Source organism: Schistocerca serialis, chromosome 1 (assembly GCF_023864345.2).
Source record: "Schistocerca serialis cubense isolate TAMUIC-IGC-003099 chromosome 1, iqSchSeri2.2, whole genome shotgun sequence".
NCBI lineage: Eukaryota > Metazoa > Arthropoda > Insecta > Orthoptera > Acrididae > Schistocerca > Schistocerca serialis.
Window position 1 is genome coordinate 669,217,947 of NC_064638.1, and position 26,074 is coordinate 669,244,020.

General features: G+C 37.5%; 1 protein-coding gene across 2 annotated transcripts in view; it reads right to left on the reverse strand.

The window, feature by feature from the left end:
• Window positions 1-26,074, reverse strand: part of LOC126480040 (TBC1 domain family member 9) — a 164,534-nt gene that overhangs the window by 5,772 nt on the left and 132,688 nt on the right. For both annotated transcript variants that reach the window (XM_050103836.1, XM_050103835.1), the window contains exons 20-21: window positions 19,602-19,796; window positions 9,648-9,763 (exon numbers count right to left, since the gene is read on the reverse strand). In XM_050103836.1, coding sequence (XP_049959793.1) covers window positions 9,648-9,763; window positions 19,602-19,796 — 311 coding nt within the window. The remainder of the gene's footprint in view (window positions 1-9,647; window positions 9,764-19,601; window positions 19,797-26,074) is intronic.

Genomic DNA, 26,074 nt, shown 5'->3' on the forward strand with positions numbered 1-26,074 from the left:
AGTTGAGAACCTTTGCAACTGTAAGTTTGTATGATTCTCCTGTGCTAATGATGTTTTAAAATCGAAATTTAAAACTGCAGCTTTCCTTTCACTACCTTCTATTGTCACACTAGATAGGTCGATGAATGACTGGATAGCAACCTTTGACAAGCTTAGTGGTTTTACATTGAACTGGAATTTTCTCGGGTTCTTGGCAAGATCCTTCACAATGGTATGACTGTGGAATAGTACTATGCTTCATGCATTGATTTTCTTATAGATGCATGTATTTCTACTAGCATTTGCTTGTCAACCTTAATCCACTTATGCAGCACATATTTCTCCAGAGATGATTCACAATTTGTTTAAACCTTGTTCATAATTCATCTATGTCCATCACATTGGAACTAAACTATGGCCATTCATTGCCTGAGTAGGATGCTAACAACTGCTTATCTGCTCTTTCCAGGATACATACTCTCCTAGCCTCCTTGTGGATTTATTAACTTCAGTAACCATCTTTGCTATATGATACCATGATCACTAATACTTGTCTCTACACAGACACTGATACTGTTTCACCTGTTGTTCTCAATTTTGTGGGCCAGTCAATGTGAAACAGACTGCCCGAGTGTTCGTTGTACAAGCAACATATGTGTGAATATGACTGTTGTCATCTTGGAAGAAACGAGTGTCCATGGCATACTCATCATGAATAAGCAGATGAAAGTGCAACACTCGGTCACTGAGGTTGATGAAATAAACACTGTGGTTAATGTTCACTACAGAACCACTTCTGGCCTAAATCAGGTTTAAATGCCTCACTGAGTCATCAGTGAATTGACACTACATGTCATTTCAAAAATGGCAAACCCACAACTTATCAGACCACATTACATACTTCCAGTCTGCTACTGTCCGGTTTCTACTTTGCTTGTCATATTTGAGAGATAATGCTTTATGTGCCACTGTAAGCAGTGATCACTACAATGTATCATACTCCAAATGTCTACTGGAAGAGATTCCCTTTGCAGTGCTCACTCATAAATACATTGAGATGGACCTGCATTCACTAATAGCAGCACTTCTTGTAGGAGTTGAAATTAATTGTCGTTGACAAGGTGTGAGACTTTTCTCTGGTCCCTGTCATTTATGACCACTGTTCTTATGACCTGTTACATGACTGGGGTGGTACTCCATTCTTTGTAGGAATGTTGAACAGTCTATTCACCAACGAATGGGGCAATTCCATTGATGGGTGGTCATGGGCATGTCCAAACAATTTCCTTTCACCACTCTAACACCTCTCCACACTGGCCTGTCTTGCTGCACTCATCCCATACAACCGACTGATGCAGTGCCTCTTTCCTGCCAATACCTGTTATATGCCAACTACGTTGATCCAGAGTGATGAGTGTACTCTTTTTAAAGGGGGTGACTAATAGTGAATCCATTGCGCTTAATTAACAGCTTTGTTATGACATGGTGGGCAATGACAGGCCACAGCAAAACACAAATATGTACTTAAATGCTATTATTTTAGCTTCCACTGTTTTAAAGAGAGAGAAGGAGGGGATTTGAGGAGAGGAGGAGATTGGCTAGACTAGGATAGGGATGGAAATCGGCCATATCCTATTCCTTAGTCACTTTATAGAAACCATAGAAAAAAATGGTCACACATGGATTTCAATCACACTCCTCTCAAATGTTAGTCCACTGCCTTACTTCACTCGGTTACCAAGAATGAGAGGATTAGGATTTACACTAACATACTTTGTGCACCAGGCAAGATTGTTCAGTTGGAATATGAAATACAAACAATAAACTAGAAGAAACTTACTTATTGGTGATCCCTTGATGTCTCAGAATATGCCCTACCAACCGATCCCTTCTTCTAGTCAAGTTGTGCCACAAATTTCTCTTCTTTCCAATTCTATTCAATACCTCCTCAACAGTTATGTGATCTACCCATCTAATCTTCAGCATTCTTCTGTAACACCACATTTCAAAAGCTTCTATTCTCTTCTTGTCTAAACTATTTATCATCTACGTTTCACTTCCATACATGACTACACTCCATACAAATACTTTCAGAAACGACTTCCTGACACTTAAATCTATACTTGATGTTAACCAATTTAACTTCTTCAGAAACGTTTTCCTTGCCATTGCCAGTCTACATTTTATATCCTCTCTACTTCCACCACTGTCAGTTATTTTGATCCCCAAATAGCAAAACTCATTTACTACTTTAAGTGTCTCATTTCCTAATCTAATTCCCACAGCATCATCCGATTTAATTTGACTACATTCCATTATCCTTGTTTTGCTTTTGTTGATGTTCATCTTATATCCTCCTTTCAAGACACTGTCCATTCCGTTCAACTGCTCTTCCAAGTCCTTTGCTGTCTCTGACAGAATTACAATGTCATTGGCAAACCTCAAAGTTTTTATTTCTTCTCCATGGATTTTAACTCCTACTTCGAATTTTTCTTTTGTTTCCTTTACTGCTTGCTCAATATACAGATTGAATAGCATCAGGATGAGGCTATAACCCTGTCTCACTCACTTCCCAACCACTGCTTCCCTTTCATGCCCCTCGACTCTTATAACTGCCATCTGGTTTCTGTACAAATTGTAAATAGCCTTTCACTCCCTGTATTTTATCCCTGACATCTTCAGGATTTGAAAGAGTATTCCAGTGAACACTGTCAAAAGCTTTCTCTAAGTCTACAAATGCTAGAAATGTAGGTTTGCCTTTTCTTAATCTATTTTCTAAGATAAGTTATAGGATCAATATTGTCTCACGTGTTCCAACATTTCTACAGAATCCAAACTGATCTTCCATGAGGTCAGCTTCTACCAGTTTTTCCATTTGTCTGTACAGAATTCATGCTAGTATTTTGCAGCTGTGGGTTATTAAACTGATAGTTTGGTAATTTTCACATCTGTCAACACCTGCTTTCTTTGGGATTGGAATTATTATATTCTTCTTGAAGTCTGAGGGTATTTTGCCTGTCTCATACATCTTGCTCACTAGATGGTAGAGTTTAGTTAGGCCTGGCTTTCCCAAGGCTGTCAGTATTCTAATGGAATGTTGTCTACTCCCGGGGCCTTGTTTCGATTCAGGTCTTTCAGTGCTCTGTCAAACTCTTCACGCAGTATCACATCTCCCATTTCATCTTCATCTACATTCTCTTCCATTTCTATAATATTTGTCCTCAAGAACATCACCCTTGTACAGACTGTCTATATACTCCTTCCACCTTTCTGCTTTCCCTTCTTTGCTTAGAACTGGGTTCCATCTGAGCTCTTGATATTCATGAAAGTGGTTCTCCTTTCTCCAAAGGTCTCTTTAATTTTCCTGTAGGCAATATCTATCTTACCCCTAGTGATATGCGCCTCTACACCCTTACATTTGTCCTCTAGCCATCCCTGCTTAGCCATTTTGCACTTCCTGTCAATCTCATTTTTGAGACGTTTGTATTCCTTTTTATCTGCTTCATTTACTGCTTTTTTGTGTTTTATCCTTTCATCAATTAAATTCAATATCTCTTCTGCTACCCAAGGATTTCTATTAGCTCTCATCTTTTTACCTATTTGATCATCTGCTACCTTGACTATTTCATCTCTCAAAGCTACCCATTCTTCTTCTAATGTATTTCTTTCCTCCATTCTTGTCAATCGTTCCCTAATGCTCTCCCTGAAGCTCTCTACAACCTCTGGTTCTTTCCGTTTATCCAGGTCCATCTCCTTGAATTCCCACCTTTTTGCAGTTTCTTCAGTTTTAATCTACAGTTTATAACCAATAGATTGTGGTCAGAGTTCACATCTGCCCCTGGAAATGTTTTACAATTTAAAACCTGGTTCCTAAATCTCTGTCTTACCATTATATGATCTATCTGACACCTTCTAGTATCTTCAGGCTGCTTCCATGTATACAATCTTCTTCCATGATTCTTGAACCAAGTGTTAGCTATGATTAAGTTATGCTCTGTGCAGAATTCTACCAGGCGGCTTCCTCTTTCATTTCTTCCCCCCCAATCCATATTCACCTACTACATTTCCTTCTCTTCCTTTTCCTACTATCGAGTTCCAATCACCCATGACAATTAAATTTTCATCTCCCTTCACTATCTGAATAATTTCTTTTATCTCATCATACATTTCATAAATCTCTTCGTCATCTGCAGAGATAGTTGGCATATAAACTTGTACTACTGTGGTAGGCGTGGGCTTCGTATCTATCTTGGCCACAATAATGCATTCATTATGCTGTTTGTAGTAGCTTACCCGCATCATTCCTATTTTCTGATTCATTATTAAACCTACTCCTGCATTACCCCTATTTGATTTTGTATTTATAACCCTGTATTCATCTGGCCAGGAGTCGTCTTCTTCCTGGCACTGAAATTCACTAATTCCCACTGTATCTAACTTTAACCTAGCCATTTCCCTTCTTTTGTTTTAAAGAAAATAAAATTACAGAAACATTGGTTACAGCGACGATCTGAGATGGTAGTATCCCAACTACACTCCACCCACACAGTGAGGAGGCTACTATCAGAGTACATACATAGTTTTAGAGTGAAAACATGTTAATACTCAACATAGTTGCAGCAGAAACCAAGAAAAGTATATCCCAAGTATCTAATATCTTCCTAAGCAGTGTGTCATCTGTGTGTAAAGACTGATTATAAGCCACATTTATAACACATTTGAGGGAACAGTTCTTATACATATGCACTGCACCACTTTCGTACTAAGGTATGAGGATATAATTTTTATTATGTGAATAGTTGAAAAACTGAATTGCACATGAAGTACAATAGTATTTTGTAAAAATAATTTGATCAATTTGTCAAGAATTGCACATATGCTTTTAATGCCTTAATAATGATAGTGAGCATCACATGTAGTCCCCACACTAGCAGGAAGAAAGTGATTGCAATTGTTTGTCTAAAAAATTTTACAAACATACAAGGACTGAATATCTCTGTTAATTTTAAGAATGACAAGAATGTTCACTGTAACAGCCATGTCTATAATTTATATTATATCTCTGCAATAACAATAATTAGCAATAATTTTATAAACATTTTGTTCAGTGTTTGTTATGACCAGGTTTGTCTACATTATGAATATATCATAAAACTGAAGCTTGTACAGCATGTCACGAGTTAATATTCAACCAGATGAATCTCAAAATTGCTACTTAATTTGCCATTTGAAGCCTGTGAAAAGAATCCATGCTGTAGAAAATGAGTTCTCTTATGGCACCTACACGTGATCTCAGGAGGAGGAGGAGGAGGAGGAGGAGGAGGAGGAGGAGAAGCAGTTGTAGTAGTAGCAGTAGTAGTACTACTTGTTGGTATCTTCATTACTAAAAATGATTTTATTCAGCTCTCCATGCTAGTATACCCTGCGAAAGCTGTCTGCATAACTACAGCAAAGTACCCCATCCACCCCTAAAAGTCCTGAAAATGGCTCTATATTCTTGGCATGTAAGTGCCATCAGCACAATATTTATAGTGGCATGTCGAAATAACAACTGTAAACAACATATGTGCATTTGACCAGTCAGCTGTGAGCAGGCAGTATTGAGAAGTGGAAGTGTGGCCATTGTGTACTGTTACATCACAGATTTCAATGGAGCAACAGCCTTCAATCAAGTGTTCAAGGCATTCTCCAGAATGTTTTGAATAAGGGAAAAATGTGTCCAAAACTTGTCCCACACACTTTGACTCCCAGGCAAAAGCAGTAACGTGGAAGCCTGCCACTACTTCATTAAAATTCAACATGCAGACAGTTCTTTTCTGAAAAATTAATCACAGGTGATAAGACTTAGTGTTATCAATATGAATCTTCCACAAAATGACAAAGTGCAGATGTTCACATATGGGTCAATGACATAACCAACATTCAAGCCAATGTGACACGCAAGTTGATCATCATTCCAAAGGAGGACTTTTCTGACAATTTCAGATGACTGTATGACTGTTTTGTGCAATGTACTCAAGTGGGGGAGACTATACAGAACACCACCTGAAACGTTTAAACTGCCATCTTGACTTTTCTCTATTTGTTAGTAATCCAGTTTCGAAACTTTTTGGACTGAGGGGGTACATTCACGTGACTGTCCTTACTGCAGTCAAGCCTTGGTTTCTCTACACAGTTTTTACACCCAGCCCCCTCCCTCTCCACTTCTCTCCATAACCAAATCAACCATTCTTTGATATTTCATAATGTGTCCTATTAAATAATCTCTTCTTTTAATCAAGTTGTTCCCTGATGCTCTTCCCTCTGCCCCCCCCCCCCCCCCCCAAATGTTCTTCAAAGCCTTTTCATTCATTATTTGACTTACACATCGAATCTTCAACATTTTCTGTAGCAATATATTCCTAAATCATCTTTTCACTTATTATCTGAACTGTTTATAATCCATTTTTTACTTCCATACAACGCTACACTCCCAAAAAATACCTTCAGAAAAGACTTCTTAACACTTAAACTTGTATTAGATGTTGAAGTATTTCTGAAAAAGAGAAACACTTTCCTTGCTATTGCTAGTCTGCAGTTTGTATCCTCTCTTCTTTGTTCACTATCAGTTGCATCATTGCTAAACTAGTGGACATATAATGAATCCCACATATGCAAAACTGAAGCTCCAATGCATGAGTGTACAGGGATACTCTTCAAGTTGGGCATAAATGAGCACCTGTGTTAAGATTCAGCAATGGCCTATTCAAACAAAGTTTTAATGTATTGGTTAGGGTTGTTGAAATGATTCTGTAGGTTTTTGGTATTGTTATGTCTGAGGCCCTACTGGGCATCATTCAGCAGTCACGGAACTCCATTCAGCTTGCCGACGTCAACACAAGCTTTTGCCTGTAGTGTGCAGTACAGTATGCTTTGTCATGGAGTACAACCGATTGCAAGGTTCCGTGGAGGAGCCATGAAATAAATAATGATGTATAATGTAGGTAAAAAAGAAAGATATCTATTTAAAAATGAGATAGTTTTGATAAAACTCAAGTTCTCAAGTTACATACTAAACTAGAATTGTACTTTGAGGGAATAAACCAATCGTTATTATTGTCAATATGCCTCTCTTATTGAAAGTATAGATTGGAACACGAAGATCATCTGGTAGAAGTGAAAGTTCTGATTAAAAACACACTAAGACCAATGGAACCCTCACAAATGGATCATTTACTAGTTGACTGCAGAAGAATAAGAAGAGGAGGAAGTAGTAGCAGAAGCAAAAAATGTTTTAATAGCATCAGACACAGGCGCGGCTCATGGTTTCTATACGGGGGAAGGCTGTGGCATTTATTGATCAGAGCCAACATAGACCTCGGGTTACGCTACAGATTAGTCTGACGTAAACAACTAAGAATTCAGGGGGAGGGGGTGGGCAGATCACGCTCTACCCATAATTTTACGTACTGTATCTTCTATAATCAGGTATTAAATATCATTAGAAGCTAACTTCGTGTTAAAATCTTTGGTTAGTGTTTTTATACGTCATTATTGCATTTTCTGACACTTTGCAGCAAATCATATGAAAAGACGCGTTTCGGAGAGATCTTTAATGCGGGTCTGGAAGCACCAAGTTCTTTCACTTTCATCCTATGGCCGTGTTCCAAGTTTTTACCTATTAATTTGCACACTGAATTCATATTGCGCTTGTTTCACACTCGCGGTATGTTGCAGGTATTCACCAGCAAGTAAAACTCACTAAAATCCTGCAAAATATACTCCGAAAAAGAAACTTGCTAATATCACACAGTATCAACAAAAGCAGTCAGCATCAGCAAGCAAGGAAGGTAAAGTAACGGGACAAATTTCGCGCGTTTTGTCCTCTAACCACTTATGAAACTCTCGCTAGATGGCAGTACTGGTACGTTACTGTAGTGTAGTGCACTCTGGCGGGATATTTGCAAACATATTCTAAATGTGGATAAAATAGCCAATAGCAGAAACAAAACAACTATGTAAAACATTATCAAAACAATAATACTAAATGTCGATTAATGACGCATCGAAGCGTAGTAGAAATATGCAGAGACAGAGATTGGATAGCGAAGTTTCGGCCACTCTACATTCCTTTATTACATAGATAGTGGAACCTGAAAAATATGTGGTGGTTGGTACGACACCCTTAGGCTGCAAGCTCTGAGCCTTCGGGTCGCCCATAAAGAGCAGTACTTTGTAGAAGCCACGCCCCCAAACCGCTACTACATGCAGCTTACGGACGTTTCAAGGCGCAGCCTAAACACTACTAACCATTCGGAAAACATCTATCGATACAAACAGTTCCAAAAATGTTGACCGTCGTTATTTTAATCGGAACGGGAAAAATGCGAAATTCGCCCTGATAATTTAAATTATGTAATACGTTCTTGCGAAACTTACTTTAACATATATTTTGGGGCGGCTCCGCCTCAGAGCCTTTAATTACGAGCCGCGCCTGATCAGACATAATGATTTTTGTCTCAGAGCCTCCTGTTAGCATTATCCCAGAGGGAAGTTTGGCTCTGTGGCTTATTGGTCAGCCTGTGGTTTCAACATTCAGTGATACCACGGAAAGACAGGAACTGGGTCCAATGCTGAGGTGAAACGTGAAGAAGCAGCTGCTTGAGTTTTGATAGTACATATTACCAGCTGCAGGAGTTGTGGGTGTGCAAATAAAAAATTCCTTGAATCCACTGATATGCTAGGCAGATAATCTAGCTACTGTTGGTAGGTCAGTTTGATATCAGATGATGACACTACATAGTTTATTAATTTATTTCTCCTCTGTGAAGCTACAAACTGTCACCTATTGTGGAAGCGATGAAGACCTCAAAAATTTCATGACGGTAATTCCAGTCTTCAGTTAGTTCCAAAATAATATGAATTGGTGCTCCATCACATTCCACTAGTGTCAAAAAATTGAATTTAGGCAATGCTAACCAGCAAATGGAATAAAATATTGACCAGGTCTGCCAGTATTTCTAGCTGACTCCTTTGGGAATTAACACTAATCACACATCAGAGATATAAGAATTGTGTGTCTCCTAAGGCAAAACTGCCTTAAGTCTTTTCAGACCTGCAGAAAGAGAAGTAGGTGCTCTAACTTATCAGGTACTTCATATCTCACATTGTCAATGTATCACTCTGTAACACATTCTGGCAACATCAAAAGCTTATGTCCTGTCCAACACTTCCCCTAAATGCATATTTACCCACTTCCATTTTCTTGCCAGCTAACATGTTTCCACATCTTTTTCACTCACTAAATTGCTAAGATATATATGCAGTACACAGGAACAAAGTATAAGAAATTTAGGTACATGTGTAATTAATTGGCCAGCACAGAACTACTCAAACATGCAACAGATAACATACAGTCAAAATGAATAATGTGTGCAACAATAATATCAAAGAATTTAAATCAGAAACAGTTTACTGTGCAAAAGATAGAACAGTACCCTTATCAACAAATAATTAAAATTCTATTCAGAGCACTTCCTTTATACTGATTCTAGTTTGTCTGTTTTTATCAAATCTTGCAAGGCAGGTGGAATATCAAAGAAGAAACCTTCCAATTTTGGCATGTGCTCTATACAGAAAATTTACTATATGAGATTTTGCAAGGATACTATATAAGATATACACTTTACCTGTTCCATTCGTGAGCTCCAGTGAGCAGCTGCAGCATCAGCCAGGCTATCTACGGATTCTTCCCTTTCAAGATAGAACTTTTTCCCAACATCTCCCAACTGTAATAGCAGTGTTCCTAACACAGAGGAAAACAACAGTTCAATAGTGTGAGCTGTTTCACAAATAGGAACCAAGTAAACATTCAATCGATGAAAGCTATCTAATTTACAAAGTAAATAAACTCATCCTATAAAAATATTAATTCTAAGTAACATGTACATCTAATGATTTGTGTATTCAGTCGACACAATGTAGAGGTGCACACAATTATTGTGCCCTGAAGGTAGTCATAGGATGAAAATGGATTTTATTACAATGTTTTTCAAAACATATTCTCTCTCTCATTTTCTAGGAAAATGCACTACACCAGAAAATGTAAGAAGATATTATGATTTTTAAAATACTGTAAACTACCTGTGGATTGATGTGGTAAGCAATACAAGAAGATATTGTTACATCATAATTATTTCTTAAAAGAAAATCTCAAGATAATAATTCCCCTCTCCTTAAAAGTGATCTAATTCCCAGTTCCTAGTATTTTGAATGTCAATGGGACATTACATTTTTGTCAATGGGACAATAAATTTTACTCATAGGAATATAAAATAAATTCACTTAGCACTCCACTAAAATTAATAAATTTCGTTACACGAGTATCACTCGGAAAGTAAAGAATGATTTGTTTTGACTTGTGACCATGTCTCCCCACCACCATCACTGGCCGACCACTGATCTTTATACTCATCTACCTCAGTTTGGGGGCTGTTATGATACAATAAGATTTTATATTCTCAGTGTGGAATTTTAAAAGTGATTGGTTGGTTGACTGATTTGGGGGAGGGTACCAAACAGCGAGGTCATCAGTCCCATCAGATTAGGGAAGGATGGAGAAGGAAGTCATCCGTGCCCTTTCATAGGAAAAATCCTGGCATTTACTTAAAGTGATTTAGGGAAACCATGGAAAACCTGAATTAGGATGGACGGATGCAGGTTCGAACTGTCATCCTCCCGACTGTGAATCCAGCACGCTAACCACTGTGTCATCTCGCTCAGTAACAAAACTGACAACCTCACCAAGTGCGAGATGCACAGCGCTATCTGTTTTTTGAATGTGCAAGAAGTCCAACTCATTGAAATTTATAGGCAGGTAACTGAGGTTTATGGTAATATATTGAATGAACAATCAGTTTAGAAGTGGTGTATTATGTTTAATGACGGATGGAAGAATATTCACAAAGAAGATCACTTCGGCTGGCCCTCAGTGATGATTGACGGACTCAAAGCAAAGACTGAAACAAAAATCAAAGAAGAAATGTCTTTCACAGTTAGTGGGCTACACTCATTCTTTCCAGACATTTCAAGAACTGTGTTGTACAAGATTGTTAATGCACATCTGGGCTATAAAAAAAGTGTGAGCTAGGTGGGTTCCTCAAATTTTGTAAGATGAACACACAACTAAATAAATGGCAGCTGCACTGAAATTTTTTAGTCACTATGAAAATGATTGTGATGACTTTTTGAATCATATTGTCACCATAAGTGCAGTGGCCTACTGTCAGACCCTTCAACAGCTTGGTCACACCATTAAAAATAAGCAGCATAGGATGATAACCAGTGGAATCATTGCCCTTCATGATAATGCACATCTGCATGGGGCAGGAGGGACATAGGACATGATTCACCTATTTCAGTGGAAAATGTTTCAACATCTGCCTTAAGAGTCTGGACTTAGCACCAAATGATCATCATTTATCCCCCAAATTGAAAGACTTTTTGAGTGGAAGAAGCTACGGAAGTTGTGATGAACTTATAGAAACAGTTGATCAGTGGTTCAACGGGTTGTTGACAACTGAGTGCAGAAGGCATAGAAAAGCTGGTAAAACAGTACAACAAGGCCTAAATTTGAACAGTGACCATGTAGAAAAGTAAGTTGTGTATCAAACTGTATGTAAAATACAGTTTTGTTTAATTATGCCAAATAAAAATTTCTGTAAAAAGAATTCATTACTTCCGAATGACTCTCATAGATGCAGTAACTTAGACCTCAGCCACAAAAATCACAAAGAATAATTCCTCAGATATCAAATTCTTGAGGTACATTAGTTCAAGCATATTAACTGTTTTTAATACTGTGTGTCAGCATTCATATGCACAATGTAAGAGGGGATTATAAATGAAGCTATTCAGTTCAATTCACATTTTCTGTTTTCTAGCAAGTTATGTAGTGTGGATTTTCTATGTCAAACATTATAAATTTAACTTATTTTATTTAAATCAACATAAAGATAGTGCATAAAGTTACCAACCATGAAGCCTAAGAGGAAAATCCAGTTCTACATCTATATACTCTGCAAGCCACCTTACAGTGTGTGGCAGAAGGTAATTCGTGTACCACTGTCACTTTCTCCCCCTTTCCTATTTCATCTGCAAATGATGTACAGGAAAAACAGCTTTTGGTAAGCCTTAGTGTACGCTCAAATCTCTTTGATTTTATCTTCATGGAATTTTCATGATTTTCACATAGGAGAAAGTAAGATACTTTTTGTCTCATTTAGGAATATACTGTCCCAGAAATTTAACAGTAAATCATAATGTGATGCACCATGTCTTTCTTGTACCATCTGCCAGTGGAGTTTAATGACTATCAGTGTGATAGTTTCTCATTTACCATTAATTTGTTCAATCAATTATAATGTCCCACCGATCCTACCAAGAACAGCCACCAGTCAGGCATGTGAAACAAGTCAGGGTATATTAACAAAAGAACAGGAAATCTTAAACTTACTCTTTATCCCATATAAACAATAAATAGTGTGTGACTATTAATGTCTACTTCTGATGCAAGCATTGCTGCTTGTTTGAAACTACATAATATCAGTCTTTGTAAGATTAAGACAAACTGTTAGCTATGACCAACTTCTATGGCTAATAAACTACCATGTGAATGCTAAGGTCGAGTCTGGATTCTGCTTGTTTCATTAGCAAAAATTAAAATATTTGAAGTACCCTTTGAAGTCTTTGGAAGAGAATTTATGTCTGTAAAAACATGTGTGGGCCCAGTATCAATTCTTGTAAGAATCCACATATTATGTTCCCCCATAGTGAGGTTACTTTCATGCCTGTGTCAGTCTGTTAATCAGACCCTCTGCTTTCTGTTACAAAAGTAAGACTCCATCCTGACAAGAGGTATGTCACTAATGTGATAAAACTTAAAATATTCCCATTGATGACCTGTAAACTGTCATTACTACAAGCTTGTGTATTTCCTGATACACTATTGTAGGACAGCATTCAAAGGGCTGTTTGATACCATATTCATTAACCTGGAGGGCTTGGGATATAACTCCATTTTCTGCTTTTACAGCCTGTCTCCCTTTCTTCTACCCCCATGAACCATGGACCTTGACGTTGGTGGGGAGGCTTGCGTGCCTCAGTGATACAGATGGTTGTACCGTAGGTGCAACCACAATGGAGGGGTAGCTGTTGAGAGGTCAGACAAACGTGTGGTTCCTGAAGAGGGGCAGCAGCCTTTTCAATAATTGCAGGGGCAGCAGTCTGGATGATTGACTGATCTGGCCTTGTAACACAAACCAAAACGGCCTTGCTGTGCTGGTACTGTGAACGGCTGAAAGCAAGGGGAAACTACAGCTGTAATTTTTCCCGAGGGCATACAGCTTTACTGTTTTTACCCTCTTGGGTAAAATATTCCGGAGGTAAAATAGTCCCTCATTCGGATCTCCGGGCGGGGACTACTCAGGAGGACGTCATTATCAGGAGAAAGAAAACTGGCATTCTATGGATTGGAGCGTGGAATGTCAGATCCCTTAATCGGGCAGGTAGGTTAGAAAATTAAAAAAGGGAAATGGATAGGTTAAAGTTAGATATAGTGGGAATTAGTGAAGTTCGGTGGCAGGAGGAACAAGACTTTTGGTCAGGTGAATACAGGGTTATAAATACAAAATCAAATAGGGGTAATGCAGGAGTAGATTTAATAATGAATAAAGAAATAGGAGTGCAGGTAAGCTACTATAAACGGCACAATGAACGCATTATTGTGGCCAAGATAGACACGAAGCGCATGCCTACTACGGTAGTTCAAGTTTATATGCCAACTGGTTCTGCAGATGATGAAGAAATTGAGGAAATGTATGATGAGATAAAAGAAATTATTCAGGTAGTGAAGGGAGACGAAAATTTAATAGTCATGGGTGACTGGAATTCGAGAGTAGGAAAAGGGAGAGAAGGAAACATAGTGGGTGAATATGGATTGGGGGAGAGAACTGAAAGAGGAAACCGTCTGGTAGAATTTGCACAGAGCATAACTTAATCATAGCTAACACTTGGTTCAAGAATCTTAAAAGGAGGTTGTATACATGGAGGAATCCTGGAGATACTAGAAGGTATCAAATAGATTATATAATGGTAAGACAGAGATTTAGGAACCAAGTTTTAAATTGTAAAACATTTCCAGGGGCAGATGTGGACTCAGACCACAATCTATTGGTTATGAACTGTAGATCAAACCTGAAGAAACTGCAAAAAGGTAGGAATTTAAGGAGATGGGACCTGGATAAACTGAAAGAACCAGAGGTTGTAGAGAGTTTCTGGGAGAGCATAAGGGAACAATTGACAGGAATGGGGGAAAGAAATACAGTAGAAGAAGAATGGGTAGCTCTGAGGGATGAAATAGTGAAGGCAACAGAGGATCAAGTAGGTAAAAAGACGAGAGCTAGTAGAAATCCTTGGGTAACAGAAGAAGTATTGAATTTAATTGATGAAAGGAGAAAATATAAAAATGCAGTAAATGAAGTAGGCAAAATGGGATACAAACGTCTCAAAAATGAGATTGACAGGAAGTGCAAAATGGCTAAGCAGGGATGGATAGAGGACAAATGTAAGGATGTAGAGGCTTATCTCACTAGGGGTAAGATAGATACTGCCTACAGGAAAATTAAAGAGACCTTTGGAGAAAAGAGAACCACTTGTATGAATATCAAGAGCTCAGATGGAAACCCAGTTCTAAGCAAAGAAGGGAAAGCAGAAAGGTGGAAGGAGTATATAGAGTGTCTATACAAGGGTGATGTACTTGAGGACAATATTTTGGAAATGGAATAGGATGTAGATGAAGATGAAATGGGAGATATGATTCTGCATGAAGAGTTTGACAGAGCACTGAAAGACCTGAATCGAAACAAGGCCCTGGGAGTAGACAACATTCCATTAGAATACTGACGGCCTTGGGAGAGCCAGTCCTGACAAAACTCTACCATCTGGTGAGCAAGATGCATGAGACAGGCGAAATATCCTCAGACTTCAAGAAGAATATAATAATTCCAATTCCAAAGAAAGCAGGTGTTGACAGATGTGAAAATTACCAAACTATCAGTTTAATAAGTCACAGTTGCAAAATACTAATGCGAATTCTTTACAGACGAATGGAAAAACTGGTAGAAGCCGACCTCGGGGAAGATCAGTTTGGATTTCGCAGAAATTTTGGAACACGTGAGGCAATACTGACACTACGACTTATCTTAGAAAATAGATTAAGGAAAAGCAAACCTACGTTTCTAGCATTTGTAGACTTAGAGAAAGCTTTCGACAATGTCGACTGGAATACTCTCTTTCAAATTCTACAGATGGCAGGGGTAAAATACAGGGAGCGAAAGGCTATTTACAATTTGTACAGAAACCAGATGGCAGTTAAAAGAGTCGAGGGGCATGAAAGGGAAGCAGCAGTTGGGAAGGGAGTGAGACAGGGTTGTAGCCTGTCCCCGATGTTATTCAATCTGTATATTGAGCAAGCAGTAAAGGAAACAAAAGAAAAATTCGGAGTAGGTATTAAAATCCATGGAGAAGAAATAAAAACTTTGAGGTTCGCCAATGACATTGTAATTCTGTCAGAGACAGCAAAGGACTTGGAAGAGCAGTTGAACAGAATAGACAGTGTCTTGAAAGGAGGGTATAAGATGAACATCAACAAAAGCAAAACGAGGATAATGGAATGTAGTCGAATTAAGTCGGGTGATGCTGAGGAAATTAGATTAGGAAATGAGACGCTTAAAGTGGTAAAGGAGTTTTGCTATTTGGGGAGCAAAATAACTGATGATGGTTGAAGTAGAGAGGATATAAAATGTAGACTGGCAATGGCAAGGAAAATGTTTCTGAAGAAGAGAAATTTGTTAACATCGAGCAAAGATTTAAGTGTCAGGAAGTCATTTCTGAAAGTATTTGTATGGAGTGTAGCCATGTATGGAAGTGAAACATGTACGATAAATAGTTTGGACAAGAAGAGAATAGAAGCTTTCAAAATGTGGTGCTACAGAAGAATGCTGAAGATTAGATGGGTAGATCACATAACTAATGAGAAGGTATTGAACAGAATTGTGGAGAAGAGAAGTTTGTGGCACAACTTGACAAGAAGGAGGGAATGGTTGGTAGGACATGTTCTGAGGCATCAAGGGATTACAAATTTAGCATTCGAGGGCAGCGTGGAGGGTAAAAATTGTAGAGGGAGACCAAGAGATGAATACACTAAGCAGATTCAGAAGGATGTAGGTTGCAGTAAGTACTTGGAGATGAAGAAGCTTGCACAGGATAGTGTAGCATGGAGAGCTGCATCAAACCAGTCTCAGGACTGAAGACAACAACAACAACACATCAAGATGTACCTGTTCAATTTCAGTTGTTTCCATATGATGTTTTGATATGGATAACAAATCTGCTGAAATTCCACCTATTCTTTCATTTTACTGTAATGATATAAGAAGTTCTTCCCTTTTATTAATGAGGCTTACGATGTTTTGATGTTAAGACACTAAATGCATTTTCTTTAATGTCCTTGGTCCAATCCAACCTACTGTATTTTGTTCTGCTAGAAGGTTTTTTTTTTTAACTATATTTATTCTGTATCTCTGTCTTTTATATGCATTTGCCTTAAAAATGTCTAGGAAACATACTGAAAATCATGAAGATGGGATGAATGTTGCCTATTGATGGAATCATTCAGATGTAAAACATGATGTCTATGATTTGACCAAGTGATGGGCAATATATAAATCATACCCATGTGTGAACATTCATCTCCCCTCAGAAATTTTACTACATTTGTATCAACACATTCGACCAAATGTTTTATCCAGGGCTTATTGTATCACTCAAAGAGTGACATGATCTTCATGCTAGTGTGAGCAGCATCCTTAGCAATGTGTCTAATGTTAGACTCAATTACACAATTGTGGTTACAGCAAGTGACATATCACAGAGCCATGTACTAAATGAACCCACTGCAAAATGGAAAGAAGATGTGGGTCTAATATCCCATTAGCAATGAGACTGAGCACAAGCATGGACTGGAAAAGAAAATTAGCCACATCATTTTCATAGGGACCATCTCAGTACTTGCCTTCAGCAGTTTAGCTAACCAAAGAAAACTTTAATTTGGACAGTCAAATGTCGATATGAATACGTGTCCTTCCAAATCAGAGTCCTGTGTGCACTGTGCTGCCTCAGTGGATTTCATAAATACAGTGTTTTCCACAATTCAATAAACTGCAATAAGAGATGATCTGCTACTACAAATTTCATTTAAAATAATAAGAACATTGGCAGATGTGCTAAATATACTAAGAAAAGAAAAAATGTATCTTCTAAATGTTCTGGAAGATATTCAAATCATCAGGATTAACACAATAAGTAGCATGAAAGGAGATGTATCTTTCACCAGAAAATAATGGAATATATCTAGTGTTGGTGAAAGTCTCAGGTAATCACAGCTCTGCATTTCTACTGCTTTCTCAAGTAAGAGATCTCCAAGTTGGAATGAATTAAATGATCAGTAAAGATCTTGAGTCCCAAAGTGCTGTCAGCACAGTGGCTATGCATCAGGAGTTGAAAATAATGGCATACAATGGTTTACAAGGCCCTAATGAACCACTTATTTTTATTGTCAGTGTTAAGTGATGCTTGAAGTGGTGTAAAGTGCAATGCCACTGGACAATGGATGACTGGAAATGAGAGACTGGAGTGATGAATCACACTATATCCTGCACCACATTGATGAGAGAGTATGAGTTTGGCAACTGCCTGGAGAATGTTACCTGCTATCTTGTGTAGCAGCAAAAATGAAGTGTGGAGGAGGCTGTATCATGGTATGGGAGTGTTTTCTGTTGTTAGGGTGTGGTACACATATTGTGCTTAAGAAAATGCTAAATACAGAAGGATACGAACACATTTTATAGTATTGCGTACTGCATACGGTAAAGGAAAAGTTCAGTGATGGTGACCAATTGTATCAGCATAACAATCCATCCAGTCATAAACCACCACCCGAAAGGCGATGGTTTGTGGACAATAACATTCATTCATGAAACGGACTGCTAGTTCAAAACTGAACCCAATGGAACACCTTTGGGATGAGGTAGAATTCTGACTTCGCTCTAGACCCAATATCACAACTACTTTCTCTGGTTTTGGCTCTCAAGGAAGAATGGGCTGCCATTCCTTCACTAACATTCAAACCCCTCACTGAAAGTGTCCCCAGCAGAGTTCATCCCATCATTAAGGTGAAGGGTGGATGCACTCCAATGTGAATTTCCACGAATAGCATCTGGAGACTTGATTTTCGTAAACAAGCTGATCTAACTTTTACTACATACATAAAACCTTATGTTACATTCAATCCTAGATTTTCTATTATTGTAACTTCTACTTTCCACTCACTGTAGCTACTGATTCAATATATTAAGTGCAGGTATAATTAACATATTTATTACCTAATTTCATAGAGCAACTGTTTCTATGATATGAGCACTGTTATATTCCTAGTCGTTTCATAATTCCAAACAGAACTGAACTCAAGACACAACTCAATATGGTGTTATGTTCACATATAAACTTTAGTAAAATTATAGATAAAGTAATTATGTGTTTAAGTAAAATCTGATATATTCTGATGGTTATTATGTAAATTTGAAGCTGATGGAATGTATATTACTGAATTCTGACTAGAAAATTGGGATTTATATTTTTCTTTAACTATGCCAGGGTGCATTTCATTACTCTGTAATCAATGTTTGTAATTACAACTAAGCTGAAGTACTACTGTTGCCAATATTCACACTGCTTTTAATTATTAAAAATAACATATACTCCAGTGGCTGCACATACAAAAGCAGTGTCAGTGTGAGTTCAGTGCAAGATTAGTTCATGGGAGTGTTGGTTCACATCATGTTAACAAAAGCTGAGTGTGTGAGGTAAGCCAAAATTTACTTTGTTCTGTGAAAATTCAGTCCACACTCAAAGTTATTAAATCGAATATGTGAACATGAGCATATTCAACTGATTATCATCTTCAACAAATGAGTTCAATTCCAAAAGTACTGTTTCAATCTTTTGCCACAACACCCTGCAATTGCACCACATTTTGTAGTTATGATGAAGCACACACAATTTTTTTTCTTATTGTTTTTTCTTTGGTGGGGGGAGGGTGTTACAACACTACAACAACAATTTATGAGTTTACAGATTAAATTTCGCTTTCTCCTTTGCTTCCCTTGTAAGACCTTCTGTTTTTATGCTAGATCTCGACAAAGAAAAAAATCTGAAAGTGGCCACTATATTTCACAAATGGTCACAAACTTCTCACTCGTAACATCTATTTGACACACCTGTCAATCACTATTCAAACTGCTTTTAGTCTTCATATGCCATAGCGAATTCTCTCTAGAAGTCATATTGTGCTACTAACTGTGAGTAGTTAGAAATTTTCTTTATTTACGTGGGAGAGGTAATATAATGCCATAATACAGAGCACACAACAGCAAGCACAAGTAACTACCACTACTAAGAGCAAGAGTCAATAAATGTTCAGGTATGATAAATATTTTAGAATGTTTCTAAAATGTCATTTTGCTTACCTACACTTGCAATACAGTGAAATACCTCCTGGTCCTCTGGCTGTGCTTCAAACAAACCGTACATTGTCTTCCACAGTACAATGAAGTGTGGTTGTCCCATACGAGGCACTGCTTTCAGCTGAGAACGAGAATCTTTCTTTTCCACAAGAGAACGTAAACTGCTGAGACTGCGAACCTCCCACAGTGACTGCTCCCCTGTAAATGTAATACTGAGTTTCTCACAAATTCAGTAGTTAAAAAAATTGATTTTATTTATTATTATTTATTCAAATAAACCTTTTAGTGGGTACAATAAATCAACTTTGGTTTTGCTTCTGTGTGTTTAATTTTTGTTGCTCCCAGACACCCTTCATCCTTAGAGAATGCTGTTCCTTTACATCCTAGTTTCACTTTCTTCCTTTTACAGACCTCTTTTCTTTCCTGAAATCCTGCTTTTTGTGTTGCTCCTCTAAAAAGTATTCTGTTATCTATTACATCCATTTTAATTCCTGTGTTTTTCATATATTTGTCAATTTCAGTGAACCATGTGGGTTTGGATTTGTAGCTGTTTATTAAGTTGAAGATCTGCTTGGTTAGTCTGGTATTTTCCATTCGGTATGTGTGGTCTTAAAACTAGTCTTATTTTCCTCACTAGATCGGTTAGCTCTTTCACTTTCAAACAGAGCTCTCTGTTTGATCTTAATTTGTATCCAATATCACTATTAGTTCTTGGTCCCAGTATTATCCTTACAATTCTTCTTTCAATTTTTTCCAGTTTTTCAAGATCCACAAATCTTGTTAATTTAAGTGTTTCTGCTGCATATGTTGTTTCAGGCCTTACCACTGTTTGATAGTATTTTATTTTTGTGTTCCAAGGCAAAGTTTTATTTTATTTTATTTTATTTTTTTTTTTTTTTTTGTCATTTGGAATTAGACTTTACAAATATGAAATCAGGTCATTCAACATCACCAGTGTATTCTACAATCAACTTTTCAGTGAAATTACCAACAACTGAGATCACACATGTCAACTGCCCAAGTCTTCTTGCTCAAATGAACACATAACTACATTCTGTAATAATGTTTCAATTATCATTCTTTATGTTGTTCACAAGAAGCTGGAGAAGGAAACTGAAACAGTCATACAAGCAATAGGAAATGTGGGACAAGCAGGGATAACAGGTCAGAGTTAAGAGAAACGTTTGCCAGATGGTGAAGCGTAGGGGAGAATACAAAGAAAGCTAAGTCAAATGGCATGGGGCAGGTGGGAGGGGATTGTGGTAGAATGGCGAGAGGTGTATGTATTGATATTAGCTAATCAATCTCTCTCTCTCTCTCTCTCTCTCTCTCTCTCTCTCTCTCTCTCTCTCTCACTCACTCACTCGTCATAAAGATTGAAAAGTACATAGAAGCATAAACAATAATGGGAATTCCTGGATGGTGCCATACATAAGATAAAATAAACGAAATGCAGCCACTCACCTACAGTGGACCGATGAGTGGAGCACAGAAACACTCAACAGGAAATGCCCACACTAGCCTGCAGTAGCCAGAGGAATGTGCATTTGGGTGTCTGTGTTAACGTGTGTAATTTTACTTGAAAAACAGCAAGCACTCAAAACTTAGTGTGAATAGTGTTTCCTCTTACATGTTTCGATGTTCCACACAGCACTCCACTATAGGCGAGTGGTTGCCTTTCCTTTATTTTCTGTAAAATGATTTTAGTTCCAATTGCCTGGGACCAAAATATAGACACTATCACCTGACTTCTGAGCCATTCCATAGTTCAGCATATCAGTCCAATGTTGTACCATCTGTGCATGACTTACATGAGGTATGTACATGGGTAAGATCCAACTGGTTTAATTTTCTGGAATATTAATTGCAACTTCATGTAATAAGTGTGTTAGAAATCATAGAATGAAGGCTTTCACAACTGGATGACATAGCTGCTGGTAAGCCTTTCGGCACATGAGGTCATGGTCCAAGAAACTCTTCTGTTTCTGACGTTTCGTCCAGGACTGCACTGGACCTTCTTGTTATGTTGCAGAGACTTGTCTTCTATACTGAACTTTTTAAAGCTGAAGAGGATGTTCCGGACAGCTCGGGTGCATCAGATTTTTGATTGTACAGAAAAAGCACTACTCCAAGGAAGGATGCATTACACAAGACAAGCAATGGATTCTGTTGACCGTAACTTACTGAAACTCCATTTATTCCTAGCTAGTAAGATACAGATAGATCTGTGGAATAAAATAGATTACCTAATGTTTACATCAATGGAAGCTATGGTGGAAATGACTACTAGTAGACGCAAGAAAAAGTTTGGGAAGTTAGAAACTAATGTAGCAGCTACAAGCAATACGATGATGTCTGATACTGTTATCTTAAGATGAGATTTCCGTCCTTGCAAAAGGAGGAAACTATGCTATAATACCTATGAGAGTACCAGTTGAAGATTTTACCATGAATACAGAAGCAGGTGTATGAAATCTCCCAAAGGAAACTGCAAATGAAATTCGAATCAAAACCACCAGGGTCTTATGCCACAGTAAACCTTTGGAAAGTAATTTAACAAAATGCGAGAGAAGGCTCTCGGAGATTTAAATGCAGATGAAAAGATAGTGGATCTTCCTGCTGATAAAGGGACTGCTACTGTTATTTTGAATACAGAGGAGTTTGGACCTTGTAACCTCAGGACAATACAAAAAAAAACTTACAAAGGACCCCACAGCCAGTGTACTGAGGAAAACAAGTAATCTAAGTCATCTACCTCGGTTCAAAAAGAAGATAAAAGAGCTTTGTCGAAGATTGAAGCTGTGTGTCGCAGACTGTATGGTGTACACAAAATTCATAAAGTAGATTTTTCTTTGAGACCCATAGTTAGTGGCATCAATTCTACCATGTACGAAATAGCAAGATATCTGGCAACTTCTTTACAACCATGTATCGGTAAAACTGACTCATATATAAAAGACTCATCTTTTTGTTAAGAAACTTTAAGGGCTAATTCTGGCTCCTGAAGATATTCTTGTAAGTTTTGACATAGTGTCATTATTCACTATGATTCCAATTAATGAAGTTATGATTTTCATAATGGATAATTTTCCAGGAGATCTGATTGCACTTTTTAGACATTGCCTTACTTTCAGTCAGTTCCAGTGGGATGATGAATTTTATGAACAACTTTATGGTGTAGCAATGGGTAACCCATTAGGTCCTGCGATCACTAATTTCTATAGGGAGAAATTTGAAAAATCGGGTCTGGACAAAGCAAATAAGAAACCATTTCACTGGTATCGGTTTGTAGGTGACATTTGTGGTTTGGTCCCATGGTAGAAAGGGCAAATAAAATTAATCCGAAAATCCAGTTCACCATGGAAATGGAAAATGATAACAGAATATCTTTCTACAATATTTCAGTTATGAGATGGTCCGATGGAAGTTTGGAACATAAAGTTTTTCAGAAAGTAGCACATACCGACAGATATTGGCATAAAAACTCCAATCACCATCCACAACGAAAGAGACGTGACTTTAAAAGTCTTGTCGATAGAGCCGAATGGATATGCACATCGGAACACTTGGATGCTCAAATAAAACATCTGAGGCAGGTCTTCAAGAAAAATGCCTACTCACAGAAAGAAATAAAAAGAATTTTGCAACCAAGAAACATAAGACCACAGGACAAGGTTGAACCACAACGACGGAAAAGCACAGCTTCTCTCCCTTTTATTAAAAAAGTAACGGATCAGATCAGTAAGATTTTACAGAAGCATGACATCAGAATGGTCTTTAGACCAACAAATAAAATAAGTCAAGAACTCCAATCTGTAAAGGATGAGCCCTGCTCTGAATAAATGTGGCGTATATAAAATTCTGTGTACGTGTGGTAAAGTTTATATTGGAACTATCAAGAGGAGCGTAAATACATGCATATAAAAGCACAAAAGTCTTTGCTGACTAAGTAAAATACAGAAATCAGTTGTTGCAGAGCATGCTCTTCAGTCAGGAAATCACAAAGTGAAGTTTCCTGGAATGGAAATTTTATCTACAACATCAAATTATTATCCACACCTATTTAGAGAAGCCACTGAAATTTATAAGTATCAGGATAATTTTAAAAGGAAATAAGAGACAATGAAACTTAGCGACATATGGACAGTAGCTCTGCAGAATCGCTAGACAATTTTATCTTTGACAAGATGACAATCGATAGTTATGTTTTATCTTTGACAAGGATTATCTCTGCTCACCATGTGTTACTTCAACCAAGCCCCCTTTCCTAAAGTATATATGGCGCTCTCAGACGTCCGACCAGTCAGTCAGTAAGACTCAACATATGAGCCCCTCTGAGGATGTCAAGTGCAATCCTGGACGAAATGTCAGGAACAAAAGAGTTTCTTGGACCACGACCTCACATCCCAAAAGGCTTACCAGAAGCTATGTTAGAAGTACCACAAAAATTTATTATCAGTCTATACAATATAATATAAATAAATACATTTTACCTCCACTCCTAAATACATTCACAATTCACACATATCGAACTTTGCATCTCTTGCACCCCCACTATATTTCCATTTTTTATGCAAACTTTACAGAGTCTTAATGGCCTTGATGATGTAATTGTGTCAATATGCTTAGGACAATGGTGCCTGCGAGTCGCGTGTGGTCTCTCTGGTACATCTCCATATGGTATTCATCCTCATCCCTTATTGTCTGCTTCTGGTATATTCGCCAGTAATGATTTGACCATTTCAATCCTATAATCAACATAACTCTTGCTTTTTCCATTATTTACTTTGTTGCACAAAATGCATGAAATGAAAAGATCAATATCAAACATATAAAAGAAAATTTTTGAATATCCTTTCATGTACTTTCTCATGATTGGGAAGTAGGTTGATATTTGGCATTGCCAATCAATTCCAATCATTTCTTGTTATGCTCAATAAAGTAACTTGGTTTCGAAGTACAATGGGATCCTTGTGTTATCATTCCTATTGTTTCATATTTTGTTGTCACAAGATGAACCTCTTCTTTATCTTTCATTTTATAATGAGTATTCAATTACAGCCATTCATTCTATATTCCCTTCTTTAATTTTACTTTATAGAAATCTTCTGGCATATTGTTTCTATTCACACTTACTGTGCCAATGGCATTTGTTTTATAATAGTGTGTAGTGACATAAATAATTTTGGTAAAGAATACAAATTACCTAGGTATACAGTGTGATCTCTGTGTAATGTCAAGTGTGATAGCTCCTTTACAACACTTTCAGAGGTGCTAACTTCATAACTTATCATGGCTCGCATATATTACAAAGCATAGCAATAACCTGAATCTGACTCTCATAACTTGTAAAATTTAATACAAAATACTGCCCTTTCTGATGGATTGAATGGTTTGTAAGATACGCATTTCTTAAATTTCATGAGCATTTCATCAATAGTACTGTGCTGTTTCATTGTATACATTGTATACACTTCTTTAAATTTTTGATACAAATACTTATTCATAGGTCTTATCTCTCTCTCTCTTTCTCTCTCTCTCTCTCTCTCTCTGCAACCAGATCATGATTTGTAAAGTGCAAATACTTTTTAATTTCAAGATATCTTTTTAGCGACATTGTTTTTCTAAATATGAGCATTTCTGTAACAGCCTCTTCAATCAGTTCAGTTGAATTCTTGTTTTTTCACTAGTGCCATTATTATGGACAATGCAAATTACCTTTTAATTTTATTACTGGCCGTAGGAAACCAATTGTTCTTGGTGTAGTCTCTAGTTATGTACAAAATTGCTTCAAGGAGTTTCCACCTTTTCTTTTTCAATCTGCCAGAAAAATAGCTTTTGTTATACTTATGGGGAACATCATTGGGGGAAATAATTACTTCCTCTGCAGTTTTATTTGACATGGACATTTTTGTATGGGTACACAACAGCAAGGTCTTTAGCGCCCACACGAAAACAGATTGAGACGAGTGTCAGTAACATGTACAGAACAGAAAGATAAAGCAGCATGTAAAACATAGGTACAAAAGCTGGAAAACTATGAGTGTACCCACACAGAACCACAGAATGAAGTATTGCATCAGTAGTAACGTACTAACGACACAGGAAAAAAAAAAAAAAAAAAAAAAAAAAAAAAAAAAAAAAAAAAAAAAAAAAAAAAAAAAAAAAGGGGAGAAGCCAGCAGCTCTGCAACACAATAAAACCTCCAGCCTAAAAGTTTATCCAGAGTCCAGACACAAATCATCAGCTAAAATAGAGGATAGGTCCCCACCAATATTTGGTTCTGCCCTTGCATCACAGTATAAAATGCACTCCATTAAAATATGGCAGATGGAGATGTGCATGCCACAAGCATCACAAAACGGGAATTCTCTCACCATAGTAAAAAGCTGTATGTGAGAGAGCAGTGCCCAATTCTAAGATGCATGGGAACCACTTCATCCCGCCTGAGCAACTGGCACGAGGAACGCAATGGC